This window comes from Battus philenor, unplaced genomic scaffold, assembly GCF_028537555.1.
Source record: "Battus philenor isolate CCGP_79_NKW_IND1 unplaced genomic scaffold, ilBatPhil1.0.hap1 SCAF_11, whole genome shotgun sequence".
NCBI lineage: Eukaryota > Metazoa > Arthropoda > Insecta > Lepidoptera > Papilionidae > Battus > Battus philenor.
This window is the reverse complement of record NW_027181673.1, coordinates 10,403,951-10,422,663: the sequence shown is the minus strand read 5'-3', so window position 1 is coordinate 10,422,663 and position 18,713 is coordinate 10,403,951. Positions and strand designations below refer to the sequence as shown.

The following is an 18,713-nucleotide window of genomic DNA, read 5'->3' as shown; positions in this document are numbered from 1 at the left end:
CTCCGTCAATATACACATTTTTTTAACACAAAAATTAAAAATTATTAAAATATTCCGATATTATATTTTATTAATTTCCGAACGCTCCGTTAAATTCGGCTACAAAGTCTTTTTAAAGTCAACTCTAACGGCATAATTGCCACCAAAAATGACAGATAAAAAGGCGAAACCGATATAACCGTCAAAGCTTGTAAAATATAGACATAAAAAACGAACCTTTTAAACGCTAAAAGGCTCCGTTTACCGCGGACGCAAACACTTAGCTCCACGTTAATTAGTAAGTAGCTGGAACGCCGTCAAAGGGAATGCATGAATACTTACCAAACCGACCTCCAACGACGCTTTTAAAATCTCCCCCTCTTAATTCAGAAGCTCAGAGAAACCAAAGGTAAACTGATTACTCTTCCAATACAGCGTTTTTAAAAGCGCACGCGGAATTTGTACAGACGGAATTTAAAAATAGATAATAAAATCACTTTCAACATTTATAGCTCAGGTTCCGATATCATCCGTTCTAACTCTGTTTATTGGCTACAATAAGATCCGTTCTAAATTCAATAAAGATACAACTAGAACCACAGATCAATAAAACTACTTTGCCCATTAAAATTCACAATTGACCTCTTGCTTTTGCGATTGATTCTTCCCACATATTTCATACAGACTTCATTATAATAGAAATAGGATTTTCTTAAATAAAATGACAACAAAACGTAATTAAATATTGAAACCATTGAATCATCCCTTATTAATACCTCTCAACGCCTTAAGATGAAAGTTTACGACACATATTCATCAGTCATCACTTATGGCACAGAAACGTGCTACCTCACTACGTGCTCCATTGACAAGCTCACAATCTCTCAACGAGCCATGGACTCAGAGCTTAGGAGACCCGAAGATGAACGAAAGCAAAAAGCGGACTGACAAGTTGTAGTGCTAGTAGGCCGGTGACTCACCACGCAGAACAGATTAACGTAGCAATAACAGATTAAAATAGCATGTACATTCACAAGTATACCCTGAAAATGTTCCACGCCGACAGTCTTGTCAAGGTCGTAAATCTATGGTTTTCCATAGATTTCCAAAATGGCCTATGTCTAAGGGTTGACATCCAATTTCTAAAAGGTTAATAATGAAGAGGATGATATATTCAATACGAAATTAAATAAGTTTAACTCAACCATAATTTCTAAGATTTATAATAATAAACCTGGATTACTTATTCATCAACTGAAGTCATTGTGATAAGCCGTAGAGCACAACTACGTTATTTAAAGTTTCAATGTTATTATAATTAAAAAATTTATTGAAAACTACAACGGAAAAAGGAATATATTTATTTTATCGACGTTTTAGACCTCCCACAAAAATATCTATGAGGAGATATACTATAATCGTCACGCTTGGCAGGTGGATTTTAGATCAAAATGTGGTATTATGGTACGCAGAAATCGCTACTGTCCATCCTCTGGAAACTTGTTGTTTTTGAACGGTAGCAATCCTATATAATTATTGCACAAAGTGTGAATAATATAAGATTTTTTACCAGGAATTGAACTCGTGACCGATGATCGCAAGTCTCTGTTTTTACTGCTGTTCCGCCAATGCACGATATATTTTTATTTACATAGATACACATTATACAATACACTGAATCCAATTTATTATAATAAGTATTTAAAATTTTATTAATATATTAAATTATCATATTCTATTATGATATTGGCAACTGTACTAAATATAGACTGTGTTACAGTCATTAACTTCCTTCTTCTTAAATAGTGAAATATTTAAATGATACATTCAAATGTACTATATTAAAAACAATAAAAAATGAAAGTCAAGTAACAATTTATTTGCCTCATCCACAACTAAAATTTATTCATTTTCATTGTTAATGAATTTTATGTGTATTTGTGAAGTTTGCTCGTTTATATGTTCAAATTAGATGCTCAAACAAAAGCGGTTTTATTATAGACGAAACAAATGAGTAACAAAAACATTATTATATCAATTACATAGTTCCGAACTGTCCTGTCTATATATCTTCTCGATCGTTTCCATAATAGGATTAAACGAACACAATTATAACCGAGAGAGCCACGAACTTGACCTACGAAGGATCGATGCCGGTTGCCAGCCACCCGCTATGCAAATGGGGACGTTTCTTTGAGCTGAAGTCGTCGTGATTGCGGACGCGATTTACTAAAGCCTTTTTTATACGAAAGAACAAGAACGCTTACGAAAAAAACCTAATACGCTTTTAATGTGAATCAAGATTCAAAAATAATCCAGTGTCATTTTGGAAAACAGATCCGATACATTATAAGGACCAACACATAACAATAAATGCAATAATGTAGTTTTCATCCAAAATTCTTGAAGAGAAATAATTTCGTCAGGGTCTGAAGCATTTTTTAAAGCACAAAAATAAATATAATACACAAAAATGTAAGATGAAATATCAAACGCCTATTTAAGAACAATATTATCATAAAGGACTTAACACATTCTTAAATTTAAAACATACTCCCATGAAAAAATTGAAAAGTTTTCGGTTTAGATTTATTTAAAAACGCTCACGCCAAATTTAAAAGTAATTTAGAAAACGTATCCAACGGAATATAAAAATTTATTATCTTCGCTTATAGTTAAACGATTTTATAGCAAAGATTTACAATACTAGACTAAATACGTTATGTATAATGACAATGTGTAACTGTTTTTACAATATAGTTTGTAGATAATTATTAACACAGTGGATATTTCTGCCACGAAGCAATTGTTTGTTCTGTTGCATATGACACTTTTGCTTATTTTATAAGAACAAGTCACAACAACTCTACGGCATAGAACAATAGATGTGACATTTGAAAAAAAAATAAAGAAAATTTGTACAAATATGCCCTCTAAACTATTCTAGTTTAGACAAAATCAATAAAAAAACAATTTTGACTTTAAGTTTCATATTCATCATAGATAAATTGATATTTAATATGCATAGAATGAATCAAAATTTTCAAATGATCTACCAGCAATGTAATGTTAGTGATAAGGCACGGAATATTCTTTATTATTACGAAATTTAACAAATTCCTTACCTTGTAACAACAACGTGTTGGTCATTGTCATTAGTATTCCATGATACTTACCATCTTCATGGTCAATGAATTTAAATTACTACTAATCATTTCAGTTAATTTAATTTTAAAATATTTATTTATTTCTTATTTCAATTTATTAACCATCAACAATGTTAATATAAACATATACTAAAACTTTTACAATAAATCTTAAAATTAGTGCGTCCATAAATAATAGACATGGACAACATGTTTTAAAATTAACTGTGAAAACAGTTTTTCCTATTTTATCTATAGGCCTTCTTAAAAGAAATCAAAAATTCATCAATACCTCACGGTGCACGTACGTTTTATATTTCAAAATCTTATTTAGTACCGTAATGTCATGAATGAGTCACAGTGAAGAACCTTCTAAGAAAGTTTTTCCTGTTAATCTTTAAACATTATCAATATCTTGTATATATTATACAATATCTTGTGATATAGGGCTTATTCTCAGAAAGATGAAAGAGATACCATACATTGTGTAGTTTATTCGGACAATGCCTAAAGATATGTTCAACTTAACAGCGGAGGGCGCATTTAAGAAATTAAAACCTGAACCGGGCGGGACTTCAGGTACGGGCACGTCGGGATCTTCGTCAGCGCTCTCACCGGCGCTGGGCCCACAGCACGCTGGACACACGCCTACGACCGCCTCCTGTCCTACACCAGCGCGGCGAAGGCACAGAACTACTTTTACACAGGTAAGAAAACTTCTGAATCGTTTCTATAATACTGAAGATCTGTCGTAGAATGCTTTAATGAAATCTATGACGAGCTCTTTCCATGCCATTCCATCCTCTACTTTCTTCAGGGCAGAAGTAATAGAGTTTAGTTATTGACTTGACTTGTTCAGACCGCGGGTGAGTCATCTTCCAAGTGGTATTTTATCGTCTACCCTCCTTACATCCAGTTAGTTTAAGTCATCTGGTGTCTTGCGGGCGATATAGCCAACATAACACAAGACTTGTGGGTAATACGTTGTGGAAACCCTAGTCATGATTTTCAGTTGAATAAAGAACATGAAAACTTATAAAGGCACTGTCCATTTACTATTAACAAACCATTTATAACATAAATGCGTATGTTATAATTGCATTTAAACTATTACTCTATTTTTCATAATCATATTTTTTTTCGTAAATATGTCGCCGTTTCAGTGTAAAACCTATTTTATATTTAAACTTATCGAATTAATCGGAAGGGCTGTGAATTGTTGTCTCTATAGATAAAATAAATTAAAAACAATGTCTTATTTCTACTGAATACAGTCATACAGTCATAACAGATATTCTTTTGTCACTGGCCCAAATTATCTGCACTGGGTAAAAATTAAAATAATATATTACAGGTCAATAACAATTAGTTATCAATACAACTTTGATATATTATGAATTTTTGTAATACTTTTTATTATGATGTTTAACTTTGTATTACATTGAACAGGAACAATTAGCGGAATTAGAAGCTGCTTTTGCAAAATCCCACTACCCGGACATCTACTGCAGGGAAGAACTGGCGCGGACGACAAAACTCAACGAGGCCAGGATACAGGTATAGTACAATACCTTTCTGGTTTTCGCTGAACATATTTAATATAATAAAATGCTTCTCACTTCGGTTAGTGATTGCATTTATACTTTAGAATTAACTCCTCCTCTGAATTAGAGAGTCAGCAAATCGTTATATGTTCACAAAAAAAGCTCAAGACCTATTATAGGAAGAATTGCAGCATATATATGTATTACACGTAAATGTTCTAATTAAATGATAAATGTAGAACTTTACGGATACATAAATTATATAAACCCGCCTACTAGTTATCTATTCACTACTCCGAGCTGACTGGTTGAGAAACCTATAAAGCATTAAGTCCGCTATTGTACAATATGTATAACAGGCAAAATAAATAACGAACTAAGGATTTGTTTACATGTGTCTATCTTTGTGTACGTGTATCGAGCGTTCTTGTATACCCTAAAACGTGGCGAACATTGGACTTATTTTTATTTCCTGAGTACCAATTTGTAACTTAGCGTATATACCGGATAATTATTGCAAGCCTTTATTAGTAACTATAGACAATTATTCGCGCACTTCATAAAGGTAGCGCCGTGTAAAGACGCCACGCCTTCTTTAGAAATTCGTCTGTCATTATAAGTTGAAAGAGCTCTTCATTGACTAATAAAGTACTTTATTATTTAAATGTTTGTCTCTATTGTAACTTCTTGAATCTATGACTTTAAATATTTCTAGAAAATTAAAGACAATAATATCACTAAAATAACACTTCACTATTTAAATAATTATCTATGCTATAAAACTTTCTACAAATAGTTTATCGGAATAAACATTCAATTTAAATGCGTTCATTCTGTGCAGTGGTGATCACGTTCAGATTTGTCTCGTAGCAGATACTTTGAACGAACGCTCGGCTACGGAACTACGGAGGCTTCGTTCCGCTACGATTACAAAAATGTCATAACTCTATTAGTAGCCTGCTTGATTATTAAATAATATAAGATAACATTGTGACATATACATTATTTATTCGTAGATAATTTCAGTGGTATTCGTTTTGTAATTTTTATTGTTTTAAATATCTGGATACAGTCTGTCGTACCGGTCCTATTGGAAATTTCTGTGGGATTGCCATGTCTGGTCGTGGATATCCTTCGCCTAAAATGATGAATATGATGTTTTAGCGATACACTGTATTTTATATATGTATATAATTTATTAGGTTCGTGTACTTACGTGATTTCTCTTTTTAGTATTTCGTTTTAACTTATTTCATTTTTTTTTCACTTAATTGCGTGTGTTCATCATTCTATCTATAACTTTTTAATTAACTAAAAATTAATAAGTAGCAACATTAATGTGGTTTCAAATACTTTTGATAGATATGTAATTAAATCAACATAATCAGATCGCTTTTTAAAACAACACTTTAATAATATTTGTTACAGTTGTCGGACACAACGATAGTATCATTAATAGATAAATAATCTCAGAAATAGAAGCTTTACACGGTCAAAATATCAATGATGCGAACACTGGGTTAATGAAATTTGCAACGTGGCCCTGAGGCGGATTAAACTAAAGCGCCATCTGTCGTGCCCGCTCATATAAAAATGAAATACTTGGTCTAACTCGCGATCTTTATCTCAGTTTTAAAAATCTCTATCCCTCGGGGCTAAATATTGATTTGTCCCTCGGGCATCTAATTTGACGCTCTTATACATTTGCTAAAAACGTGACTTCGAACATCTTTGATAGTTACATTGAAGCGAATTTAATATCATTATAGTACTATTTCTATTAGTTAAAAAGTGTATTACGAAGTGTAGTTACACTGTGTAATATACTGATTACTTTAGAGGAGTGAACGTTAACTCATTTGCTGACAATTATTTTTGGTACACCTTATCCAAAAATCAGAAATAATAAATAACGTAACGATAACGTAGTAATAAAATATTATCTTTTTTTAAAATTCGAATTAATACGTATTAAAATTGCTTAGTATGTGGCCCTGGAGACTGCCAGAAATTATAGGTCTGGTATTCTAATAAAGAAACAACTAATTTAACTTATTTCACAGCGATCACTTTAAATAGCTATTTAAAAACTTTTTGCTAACATATACATTTCCCCTTTTATAATTTTTACATCTATAACCAATCATCTTGTATATTCAACAAAATACGATTACATATATTTACAATTATAGACAAAATGTCCATAAAACAAATGTCATGACAAGATAAGGGAAAGCTCGGTGTGGTGAAATAATTACATACGACCATATCTTTAAAGCTTTTACCCTTGTAGACAAATAACTTTTCAAAAATACAACTATAATAAAAAAACCCGTATTCTTATGTGTGAGTACTGGGTTCAAAATGAAGCCATGCTTAAGAATATAAAAGGTTTTCAAATGTAATTATATCGAGGAGTTGTGCATACGTACCGTTAAAAGGTCGTAATAACACGTAAGGCGTACGCTCGGGTACGTTCGAGTACATAAAAACGAGTACGTACGCGCCCGGAGGAACCTATTAGCGTTCGGGCGACGCTACATAAGAATGTAAACGTTAAAGACGACGTCGAGCTCCCTTTCAGAAATTTCGATATAAAAATACAACGCCAGAGCGAGCGGGTGGGGTTGTGGGGAGCGGAGTAGGGTGGCCCCTGAGGCATTGCAATCCCATCAAATGGATCCGTAACGAAGTTAGCCGCTCATCCTCCCCGCGCGCCTCCCGACATTGTCTCTGCCCTCAAATGAATTCTACAATTGGAAATAAGAAAATGTTTTGTTGGAACCCCGTGCTTTTTCAGTTTAAATACGACCGTTTTCATCGGATAACACCGAAACTCGGAGACGAATTGTTGTCCATTTATTACTGGAGTTAAATGCTACGCAGAAATTTATATCGGACTGAAGATAATATCATAATAATTTACTTTTCCATTTATTTTTCACACTTAAATATTTGTTTATTGACTCCCTTTACAAACTATATAAAGACTATTTACAATATACAATCTCGACCCGAACGCAATGGCTGCGTCTACATCGCTGATAGCGTCCAAATTGAACTCTGCGTTCTAAGTTTTAATTTGAACGCGCAAGAATGATTTAACACAAAAGTATTAAAGCTGTAGTGGCCATCAATATGGAGCTCTATATCCTTGTGTAACGGCGGACTATATGTCTTATAGCTATCATTCAGCTTAGCATTTTTAAAAAAAAAATTGTTACAAATGTTTATAAGAAACATTTTCGTAGTGCTAAAGTGTAATATAAATATATTAAAAAGGACGATTAATTACGGGTCTACCTACAAAAATAACCTATCTAACTGGTAATTAAATGATATGCCAGCGAAATTAAATTATGACAGGCTGGTTCGATAATCACGGTATCGCTTTTTATCAGATTGCCCGCTAAACAAAAAAAATTATAGCCGCTTTACAAATATAAAGAAATCTTTTTATGTATTGTTTTTAAAGGGCTAAGTTAAATTTAAAAAATTATACTTATTTTTGTCATTTTTTTGTTTTTTCTACTATATTAATCAACCTATAAACTTACGAACTTATTTGAATGAAAGTTATTATATTGTTATTTTGGACCAATCTTTATTGTTAACAGATTCTCCTGTTTACGTCAATACAATACGTAATGCAAATTTAGCAACATATCATTGAAGAAAAATATTTCAAACCAAAAAACGCTTCTGAATTTGAATCCATTTTTCTAGGTGCGTGTCAAAAGTTGCGTCTTGAAATCCAAAAAATAGGATGCTTAATGAAGCATTGAAACAGCTACAATAGATAAATTTTTCGAATGATTTACCACAAATTACATATCGTCCTTTAACGAGATAGGAAATAGCCTTATTTTTCAACACAACGCGCAGCCAAATACGAGACTTGGATAGCTTCAGAAAAAAAAACTAATGCGCCATTTATGTGTCTTCCCTCCACCCACGCCAAGGTATCCATGTAGCGAGCCCACTCACACAAAAAGCAATCGTATCTTTGATAGATAAAGAGCAAAATTGCTTAAATTTTGACAGACTGTTCGGGGTGTGTTAGGTATAGGGTGTATCGGTTTATTTATATGGAGAGTGCGTTCGGAGGGAGCAACACTCCGCCCCACAGTCCGCCCTCCTCTAATCAGGTCTAATCACCATATCAAACGACGTATACTCTCATTTCTGGTGACAACAACGGATTAAGGTCTTGCGTGTTGAGCTTTCCTTTTGTGTGCGCGTTTGAGTTGTTTTAATGTCATTACCATTTTATTTTTGCCACTTATTTACTATTTTTTAGATTATTGTGTATTTTGACTGGTAAACGATTAAATAGCCCGATATATAACGATATATTAATAATGTATCAAGCATTAAGCGATTCAAATCAAGTTCTGTTGTTTTATCAATGTATGAAATTTCAAGATGTTTACGTAACTGTGTTTTATTTTAATCTTTATCTCTAATACTGAACTTCATTGAATAGTTTAGAACTCAGTGTCGACGATATTTATTTATATATTTTACAAAAACAGCACCGTTTTTAACAAATATTTATCAGGATGCCTTGTAAGGCAATTATTTGTTTTTTTTTATACAATAAGTCACTTTTGTTAAATTGTTTGCAATTATCAGTATGTTAAAGGCTGTAAATTAATTTTCATTTCATTGTTAAAAAAAAATGGGATAAAAGAGCGTAACATTTGTACGCAGGTTTGGTTTCAAAATCGACGCGCGAAGTACCGAAAGCAAGAAAAGCAGCTACAAAAGGCACTTGCGCCGGCGGTGCTACCGGGCTGCAATGGCATGATGAGGAACATCCAGGGGTACCGCGGCTACCAGCCCTATCCCCATCCTAACACTATCAACCGATATCCACAGGTGAGAACAGTGTTATATTTTTATAGTACGCTTAATATCCGCTGAAGCCTGAAACTTTTGAATTGGAGACTTTCTAAGATAACTAAGTTTATGAAAAAAAAATTATGAACATACGACAAATACGTCTATGTGCTAAAATAATGTTAGTTAACTTAATAAAATAGCGATGTACCTAAACGTGTGTAGCGATGGTTAGTACTAAAAATAAAGATTATCTTGTCACTTTGCTCTGGGTTTGACAAAATTTGTAACTTTTATAGGCAGTCACCCAGAAGGTCCACTGTTGGGTATAAGCCTTCCTCATAGCTTTCCAAAAGGACAGGTTGGAAGCAGCTTTCATCCAACGCCTTCTGATGACCTTAACAAGGTCGTCCAACTTGGATACCACAAGGGTGGACGTTATACGCTGCGCTTGTCGGTCCGTTATTTCCTCTCCTTAATACCACAGCGCCTATCTGTTATGCATTTTATGTGTTACCCAGTAACATTAAAATTTGACAAACGGCTGGTTTGTCAGTTACTTTCGTTCGTCTACTTTTCGATCTTATAGAAAAATCTCAAACTTAGTCCTCTCCGTGGCTTGTGAAACATCTGTGAACTTGCTAATGATGCTCCGTGTAGTAATTAAATAATTACCGTTAATAATTTTAACAAAAAATAGCTTGAAAATCCAGATAATCGATGTGTGGTATAAGTTTATTTTTGTTATTAACAAAAATGTAACAAATTGTGTTGTGTGGGGCCACAATTCGTCCGCTCATTACGATGTGGCGCTAATCAATGCTCTGATTACGACGTAATGAGATTTTACGCCGGGCCAGCTTCGACGCCGAAAATAATGCAAATGGTGGCCGGGAATACCGCCGCGAACGTAGCCGAACAAGTGCGAACAATAGCCATCGTTTGCTCCTCGTAATCGAATACACGCGCTCTGTCCTGCAGGACAGGTGCGTCATGCTCAATTAAAACACGGACCGTTCAGCACAACTGTTTACAACGTTACATACGGAACGTTTAACTATTTACTATGTAGTAATAATATAAGCGAGTACATAACTGCAACTGACAACAAAGTAAACATTCTTTTTTTTTTCTTGATCAGTCTTTTTTCTCTCTATTTTTCTTTATTTTCGGTGTCCTTTGTGATATCATCGCTCCAGTAGAATTATAGCCTTTTCTGTGGTCTTTTCTGCTCCCACGGTATCCATTCTAGTATCATGTTTCACCATGTGATTTTGTTCTCACTGTTTAGCCCTACGGTTTACCTTACACTATTGTGTCAAGAAATCTACATGGCTGTTCTATACGGAATACTTTTATTCATAAAATTACATGACTACTTCTTCCCCGCGATAATAATGTCATAAAATTACTGTCGCAACGCATAAATCGTTAGTTTTGGCGACGGTGTACTTTTGCAGCGGCTTTACACGTGTTCGTCGCCTGTTGCAGGGGCGTTCTTGTAGGCTGTAAATCTGTGGCCCAACGTTCAAAGCGTGCCGTCGGGCAGGGATCGCTAGTTAACAATTGTGCGTTTGTATGTAGCGTGTATAGCTATTGCGTCTTGATACAAGGATTGCATCACAGTTATTTTTTGGTATATAAAAATCATCGAATTGTATTGTTATCCGTGGTGGTACCGGCATACAGTATGGTCCCCATCATCTCCTGCTCATAAAAGCTGGCTAAGAGAAGGATGTTCGGACGATGAGCAGCAAAATTTCCCGAATACATTTGAAAAAAAATTGCGTTAGTTAAGCATGCCGCATGCCAAGCGTGGCAAAATTGCCGGGATGTGCGTCTTCATGATGACTAACAAAAAGACCAAGTATTTAATGGAATCAAGCGTTACCTCGCGGAAGTCCATCCTAAGCAAGAAAAGGACCAATATTTAGCCACTTCCGCACATGCAGTGGTAGTCATGCAATAAAATGCACCGCCCACAAGCCCGCTGATAAATGCGTATGCGGCAAACAATGCGAATCACACAACCGCCACAGCCAAATCACTTAACACGTGTTTCACCCCTCCACGGGTCATCTTCAGGAGTTATGTTACACCGATTAGTGCCAAACACAGAGTGAGCTCAGTCCGTCGCCGCTTGTTATTTATATGCCATCTAAAAAGACCAAGTTCCCTGTTTCTAGCAGCTCGATTATTCCAGTTAGATGCAGGCAGCTTCCTACTGGTGATATTGGATTATATTTATCTACAGTAGATTACAAGTGATAGGTCGAATAACTTTTAGTCGATCGAAATGTGTAACTTGGTTAGTGGATTCATGTACATGCTTGATATTATAATACAACTGTTGAGTTTCTGGCCGACTCTCCTCAGCTGATTAGCATTTTGTGCCAATGGTAGCTTACTACATATAATATTAATATAATTGACGTTTGAAAAGTGCGTGCAAATGCCTATTTAAATAAGGATGTTTTGGATTCGAATTAGGCATTAGTCACTTTTCCTTACCTCTAATTCTTTCTCAAAACGGTAAGAACTCTCGCAGATGCTCAGGAACTGCGTATGAGATAATTGCCTCCCACATCGCATTGCCAATTAGCGGAAGTGTTGATGGCAATAAAACATACGACCGCAGCTCAACGAACGATTAACATAAAACAAGCGGGCGAAAAACGATTAACTTCCCCGGCGCGACCTCTCCGTGTGTTAATGAGCCGTTGATGAGATTTCAGGGCGCCGGAATGCCACGCGTGCACTCATTTACATTTTGTCAATTTATACTTAATAATTTTGCACGCGATTATATCTACTTTATTAATTGATAATTTGTTTTCTCGTTATTATCATTTATAATTCTTATATACAGGCCTCTTAGTAAAAAGATTTCATAACTAAAAGAATTCACTGTGTGATACAGGACGTCACTGTCTTTTTTATTACAGACTTCTTACTATCACGTTATTACTTCTCATTGTCCAATTAAAAAAAATTTCGTATTTCAGACTTCACTTTTACCTTACTTAATATTTATTTATTTTAAGCTACTGCACTAGGGAATGCACATCCTCTGTCTGTGTGTAAGTACACAAACAAGTTTCCAGTGGCAATACTATATAAGTAATACACGAAGTGTGAATATATAAGATTGTATCTCGGGAATCGAACCCGCGACCTTGGATCGCAAGTCTCGGTCTTCTACCGCTGGACTACCACTGCTCTATACAGTAGTAGAGCAATTAATTACCCAGGTTTAGTTTTAGTTAAAAATCTTCACACAATAAAAGATTTTTTTAGAAGTTATTCTTTAATAGATAATTAAATTTATTACATTATCACTTACACAGTTACACATTTGCTTATAAAGGGGTTTTACATCAGTTGGATTAGAACGTCAACTTTTATATTTGAATTATAGGCATCGAGAAATACAGGCAATTCTTTAAATCACATGTATTTTATTAAACAGCACCACGGCAGCTACGAGGAGCTTCAGAAGGACATATTTTCGCTGTCGCAGATGGGCGGTGGGTCGTATCCCATGCCCCAAGGCTTTTCCATGGGTCACGGCGCAAACATGTCCGCTGTTGGCATGCGGCAGGATACAATGGGTAAGATCTATAAATAGTATTCATATTCACAAATCATTTCTAGGTACTTTATATAATTGTATTGTTTGTTGTGAAGAAACGGTGATAATTTTGAACCATATTAATATAATAACCATATTAATATAGCAAGTAAGTAAGTGACGAGGTCTACGGTTCATGCTTGCTAGAAGATACCTATTCACTCTTGACTTGAAGACTCCCAAGTTATAGCTGGCTGCAAATAACAACGCTGTTAGGTTGTTCCGTTCCTTGGCTTTTCGCATTATAAAAGTAGTAGCAAAACAATTAGTGAGGGTTGAGGGGATTTCAACCGTGTAGGGATGTCGGGAATTCGACAACTAACTAAATGGCAGAACACGATCATAATAATCATAATAAAATACCGTATTCAATAACATATTAAAGTAATAAATAATAAGCGCTATGTTATATTACTGTAGCATGTTATTAAGAACAAGAATAAGGTATAATATAAACCAAGTTAACAAGTTAAGTTTACTTTCATACAAATTTAATAATAATAGTCTAGCATCAATATAACATCGATGCAAATACCAAACCTAAGGTATCTATCCAATAATTTAGATTATGATCATTTTGTGCAATACATCGTATTAAAATGACGTATTGTGGCTATAGAAATTTGTATTTAAAGCCTAATAATTGATCGACAAAAGTAACATATCATACATTTATTAGTGTAATTGATGTTAAACATAAACGGAGCGAGTGATTAAACATATCAGCAAAGGGCTTTAAACCTCCTACATTTTTTCAATCATTTATTAAAGTGATCATTGATATATATGACATTTAATTATTTTTTCCATTGGATTACGCCAAGCCATTAACTTTTGACAGTAAAAAGTGTACAGGGACAAATAGTTATCAATAATTAATTTTAAAAAGTAGAAATCCGAATTTTGAAAACGCTTTTTCTTATTATATTATCACTAGGTTACGATATCGTATACCATACACTGGTTGACAGCAAGTGATCTATACCTCCACCTATTTAGTAATTTTACACCTATAACCAATCACCCTGTATGGTGTATTATTAAATAGGTATCATGAAATTTTAATTACTACTCAAACAAGCCGTAACAAAGCCCAGAATAAAATTAAAAGCCGTGCAGTGAAAACTAAAATGCAAGTTTCAAGAGAAACAAGGAGTAGCGGCGAGCAACGGGCGACGGGCGGCAGTTTTCATCAACTTTCTATTAACGCCGTCAAGGCAATTATAAAGTTGCCAAGAGCCGAGCGATGATCGCGGAACTGGGGCCGTTTTTATACAAATATCCCTTATAATAATGAGAAAAGTTGCTCTCCACGCCCCCACAGATAACACTAAGTTCCGTCAGATGATCTTGAAAGAGAAAAAAAAAACTTAATTACAATTTGTTAAAGCGGGCGAGTAAATTTCTTATTCCTTTTACGAAATCGTTTGTCTCAGTTTTAAAAGGAACGTAAAAACAAAACTGTCACAATTTTAAAAAGTATTATAACTTTTTATAGTCATTTGTTGTGGCCAAAAGGTTTTCTAGTTGCGATCATAAGCCAACAGACACAGCGTGGGTAGATCTCCACACTAGATGGACCGATAATATGGTTAGCCTTGCAGTAGACGTCTGTCAGCTGAAAAGAATAATAAGAAATCATTTATTATTCAAGTAATATAAAATTTAGTTCTAATGCAAAACAAAATACGAACGATAATAAAAAAAATAATTAAACGTCCCATCAGAATGAAAGACGAGGTTTACAGATGGCTCTTAAATAAAACCTTTCAAAAGCATACAGAATAAAAAATTAACATCTCACTTATATTATTATAAGAGCCTCAAATAAAATTTAATACGCCAATAATAAGGTAAAATTTAATATAGTATTTAATAACATTTTCTTTATGAATTTAAGTAATTTTAACCAGCTTGAGTTTACCAAAAGGGAGATTGGTACTTAAGATTTTGACCTACATATCTAATGCCAACTCCAAGGTGCACTAATTCAATGTTACTTGAACTAACAGACGGAAATGATAAATTACTTACATAACTGCGGAGCTCAAATACTCGGAGTATACTTAAATTTGGTTAGCAATAATTTAGTCTATATATAGATTGCTGTTTAAAATGAAACAAAAGTGTGACATCATTATTTAATTAAATATTTTACTTATATTGTCCATACTTTAATATTTTAATTAATTTTCTTTATTTTAATCAAACTATTGTTAGCTAACTTTAATTTTTTTAAGTTAGTTAATAATTTCAAGTTTAAATTGACAAAAAGTTAAAATAATAACTGAAACATATTTAAAATATTATTCTTTTAAATTATTGCAACTATGAACAGAAAGGTTTTGGAATAAATGTTATAAAAATTATTTACGCCAAAAATTAAATGGACTATCTATAATTTATGATATTGATAATTCTATTAATAAGGAGGTATTATAAATGTTTTATTTTATTAATTACACAACAGTTCCGTCTTAAATGTCAAGAAAGTAAAGGCAGACATAGTTTTACAAAAGTCGCGATGCGTCTAGAAATATCCAAAATAGCGGAGCATTTACAATCATTTGGGATAATGTTACTCCAATCATTCATGATGGTGATGATAACTTGTTAGCTAACTTCTGGCGATATTAGAAAAATGTTTTATATTACATGTTTCTTAAATACATGCATTCTTAAAACGTTTTTTTGTTATAAGAGAGTGATATATCTGTATATTTTATAACTTTAGTACAAATCGTATTCACATCGAGAAGGTTGCTCGCTTTGTATTTACATACATCAAACTCAGTGTTACGTATTTTTAAGAGCTTAGACTAGTTGGTAAACTAAAGAAAGTAAATAATAAAAATCTAAATTTAAAATTATTACACAAAATAAGTGAAACCATTTCTATAAAATCCTGACGCGACGAATCATGAAACGCGACGCCGTGGGCGCGGAAGATTCCAGCGTAGAAAAAACGAGCAAGTAATGGAAGCGAGGCATCGTACCGTAGATATTCTAATAAGAAAATTTCCACTACATTTACTTTGGCGGGCGTCCTCGCGGCGTCTTGGCAAATATCTTATTTCCTGCGGCGAGATTGCATCTTGAGAAAACGCGAGGGTCGATTCGGTACCTCACTATTCGCTCCCGGCTCTCTATACACCCCTATACCTACATATCTGTTAGGGTGTCCCGTCTTGTTAACTTGTCTGCCTCTATTTATATAAAACGTTGAGATCTTATTAATGTACAGGGTGATTGTAAATCATAAAATAATTTCGTAAATAAAAAAACTACATCATCAAGTTCATTAACAGCCAAAACATCGTGTCTAGTATCGGGGAAAAGTGTCAAATTCTTTAATTTCGTATTCGATGACATTTGGTATTAGGAAATAACATCTTATTCTTGGCTATAGGTTTAGAATCTGTAAAATAAAAAGCTTATAGCACAACATTCGCTGTCAATTAAAGTACACCTTATCCAAAATCAGTGTTTTTAAAAATAATAAATGAAGTAATGATAAAACAGTAATAGCGTGTTAGAAAAATTAATTTTTGTTATTATCTGTCGGTTCAGACTTTCTACTGCCAGAAACTACTGACCTGTCGCATCCTTACAGAAAAATATATCAATGTAACTTATTTCAAAGTGGTCGCTTTATAGAGTATGATTGGATATAGGTGTAAAAACTTTAATGATTTTCAATGACGCTAAACGCTCACTTCTGAATATTAAACGTTCTCATGATTATTAATGCATACATAAAAAGACGAAGATTATCTATATAACGAAGGTTGTTTATTTTTCAATAACAAATAATCGATAACGACAACTAAAATCGAAAACTAAATAATTATTTTAACGCTGTTTATTCCAGTTTCTCAGTAACTTGGTGATTTTTTAAAACACAAAAAATATTTTCGTAAAATCATATGTTAAAACTTATCGTCACTATTTTTATTTTTATTATTATAATGACATTACTATATATGGTGCCTTCGAAAAAACGATGATTATGTAAGTTCCATCTGTCATATATAAATAAACAATTATTTTAAATGATTTGATTTCAACAGGCATGAGCGCGGAGGATGAATGGTACAACAAATCGTTGTCTGCTCTGCGGATGAACAGCGGCCACCACGCGAACCTCGCTGCTGCGCCCATGCTGCAGTACCAGACCTAATCGTTACTCCACGGCGCCGACTATTCGCCGGCGCCGGCGCACGAATATGCGCCTCCATAGCCGACCCGCTATAACAGTTCAGTAACTAACAGTTCTTTCGTATCGGTTATGTCCATTAAAAAGAAACCTTAACCACAAGACTTTTTCGCAACCATTTTAAATAGATTACTTCACAGTTCATCAAAGACAAATTATCTCAAACAAGTTAACTAATAGTTTGTGTTTGTATAAATTAAAAATGTCCCTTGAGTGGTATATTTCCAATGTGCTTAATATATGTAATAACGAAATATTGTTTAATAGATTTTATACAAGATGTTTTTAAAATTTTATATGTATACTGGCTAAAGATTATTATCTTGATCGTATCCGACAACAATATCGAAAGACATTTGTTCGACAATGACATTCAACAGACATCACATAATTGACATTTGGCGAGGTGTAAGTTGTTAAAAAATTTTATTTAAAAAATGTATTATTAGACTTACTGTCATAATAAATGTTTACAATTTTATCAAATATTGACAATCATTAATTACATGTTAATTTCATTATTTATAAACTGTCGAAAACGTCACTTTGGCCTTTTCTGTCAGGTAAATGTCAGACGATATTTCTAGATACTGTTGCTGTCAATGTCAGTATAATAATGCGATATCATGATCTTAATCGAATATTTGCCCTCTTTTTAATCAGTCATCTCAATGGTTGTATCATTCTAATCACTACTACCCATAAGTTATATATATATCTTATTTTATCCATTAAAAAAGTAAATTTATCTTGGAAACGTATCGTTGACGAAGATCCAGTGCGACTACTGCAGCGCCTGGGTATTGAGATGTTCTGAGATACGCTGAAAAATATTCTAGCTGCTAAAACATGCGTCGCTTCACGGATGCATTTAGGTGTACGTACAAAATAGAATCTTATCACTAACGTTTGTTTCGCGACGTAATATTTACTCTAGTCATATTGTACAGCCATTTAAATCGAATAAGTAATGTAAGTTCTACGTACATGTATTCCTTGCATGTTGTACTGAATTTGACTTTATTAGGGAGCTCTTTATTTTTCCTAAAACTTCGTTGTCTTGATTGCAAAAATAAACGCCCTCCTACTTTAAAGTCGAGTTGTAATAAATTATTGTAAATATATCGTTTTTGCATGATATTCATAAGGTATTAACAGCTCAACGATATTATAACGTTAACTTAATATTGTTTAGTCGAATTCTAATAATAAGCGGCCATTTTCATATCTCTATTGAATACCTAACGCTATATTTGCTAGTCAGTTTTCTGTGAACCAAATTTTGATCTCATGGTATTGTACTAATTAAGATTGTATGAAATGTTTATTTTTATTTTAATTAATAATGAGTTAAT

The 18,713-nt window shown here is 33.6% G+C and overlaps 1 protein-coding gene across 1 annotated transcript in view; it reads left to right on the top strand.

Annotated features, from left to right (window-relative positions):
• The window catches only part of LOC137930846 (pituitary homeobox x), a 28,230-nt gene extending 10,530 nt beyond the window's left edge, over positions 1 to 17,700 (top strand). The window contains exons 2-6 of the mRNA XM_068774185.1: positions 3,657 to 3,832; positions 4,575 to 4,682; positions 9,383 to 9,555; positions 12,968 to 13,122; positions 17,213 to 17,700. Coding sequence (XP_068630286.1) covers positions 3,657 to 3,832; positions 4,575 to 4,682; positions 9,383 to 9,555; positions 12,968 to 13,122; positions 17,213 to 17,322 — 722 coding nt within the window. The 3' untranslated portion in view covers positions 17,323 to 17,700. The remainder of the gene's footprint in view (positions 1 to 3,656; positions 3,833 to 4,574; positions 4,683 to 9,382; positions 9,556 to 12,967; positions 13,123 to 17,212) is intronic.
• Positions 17,701 to 18,713: the final 1,013 nt, after the last annotated feature.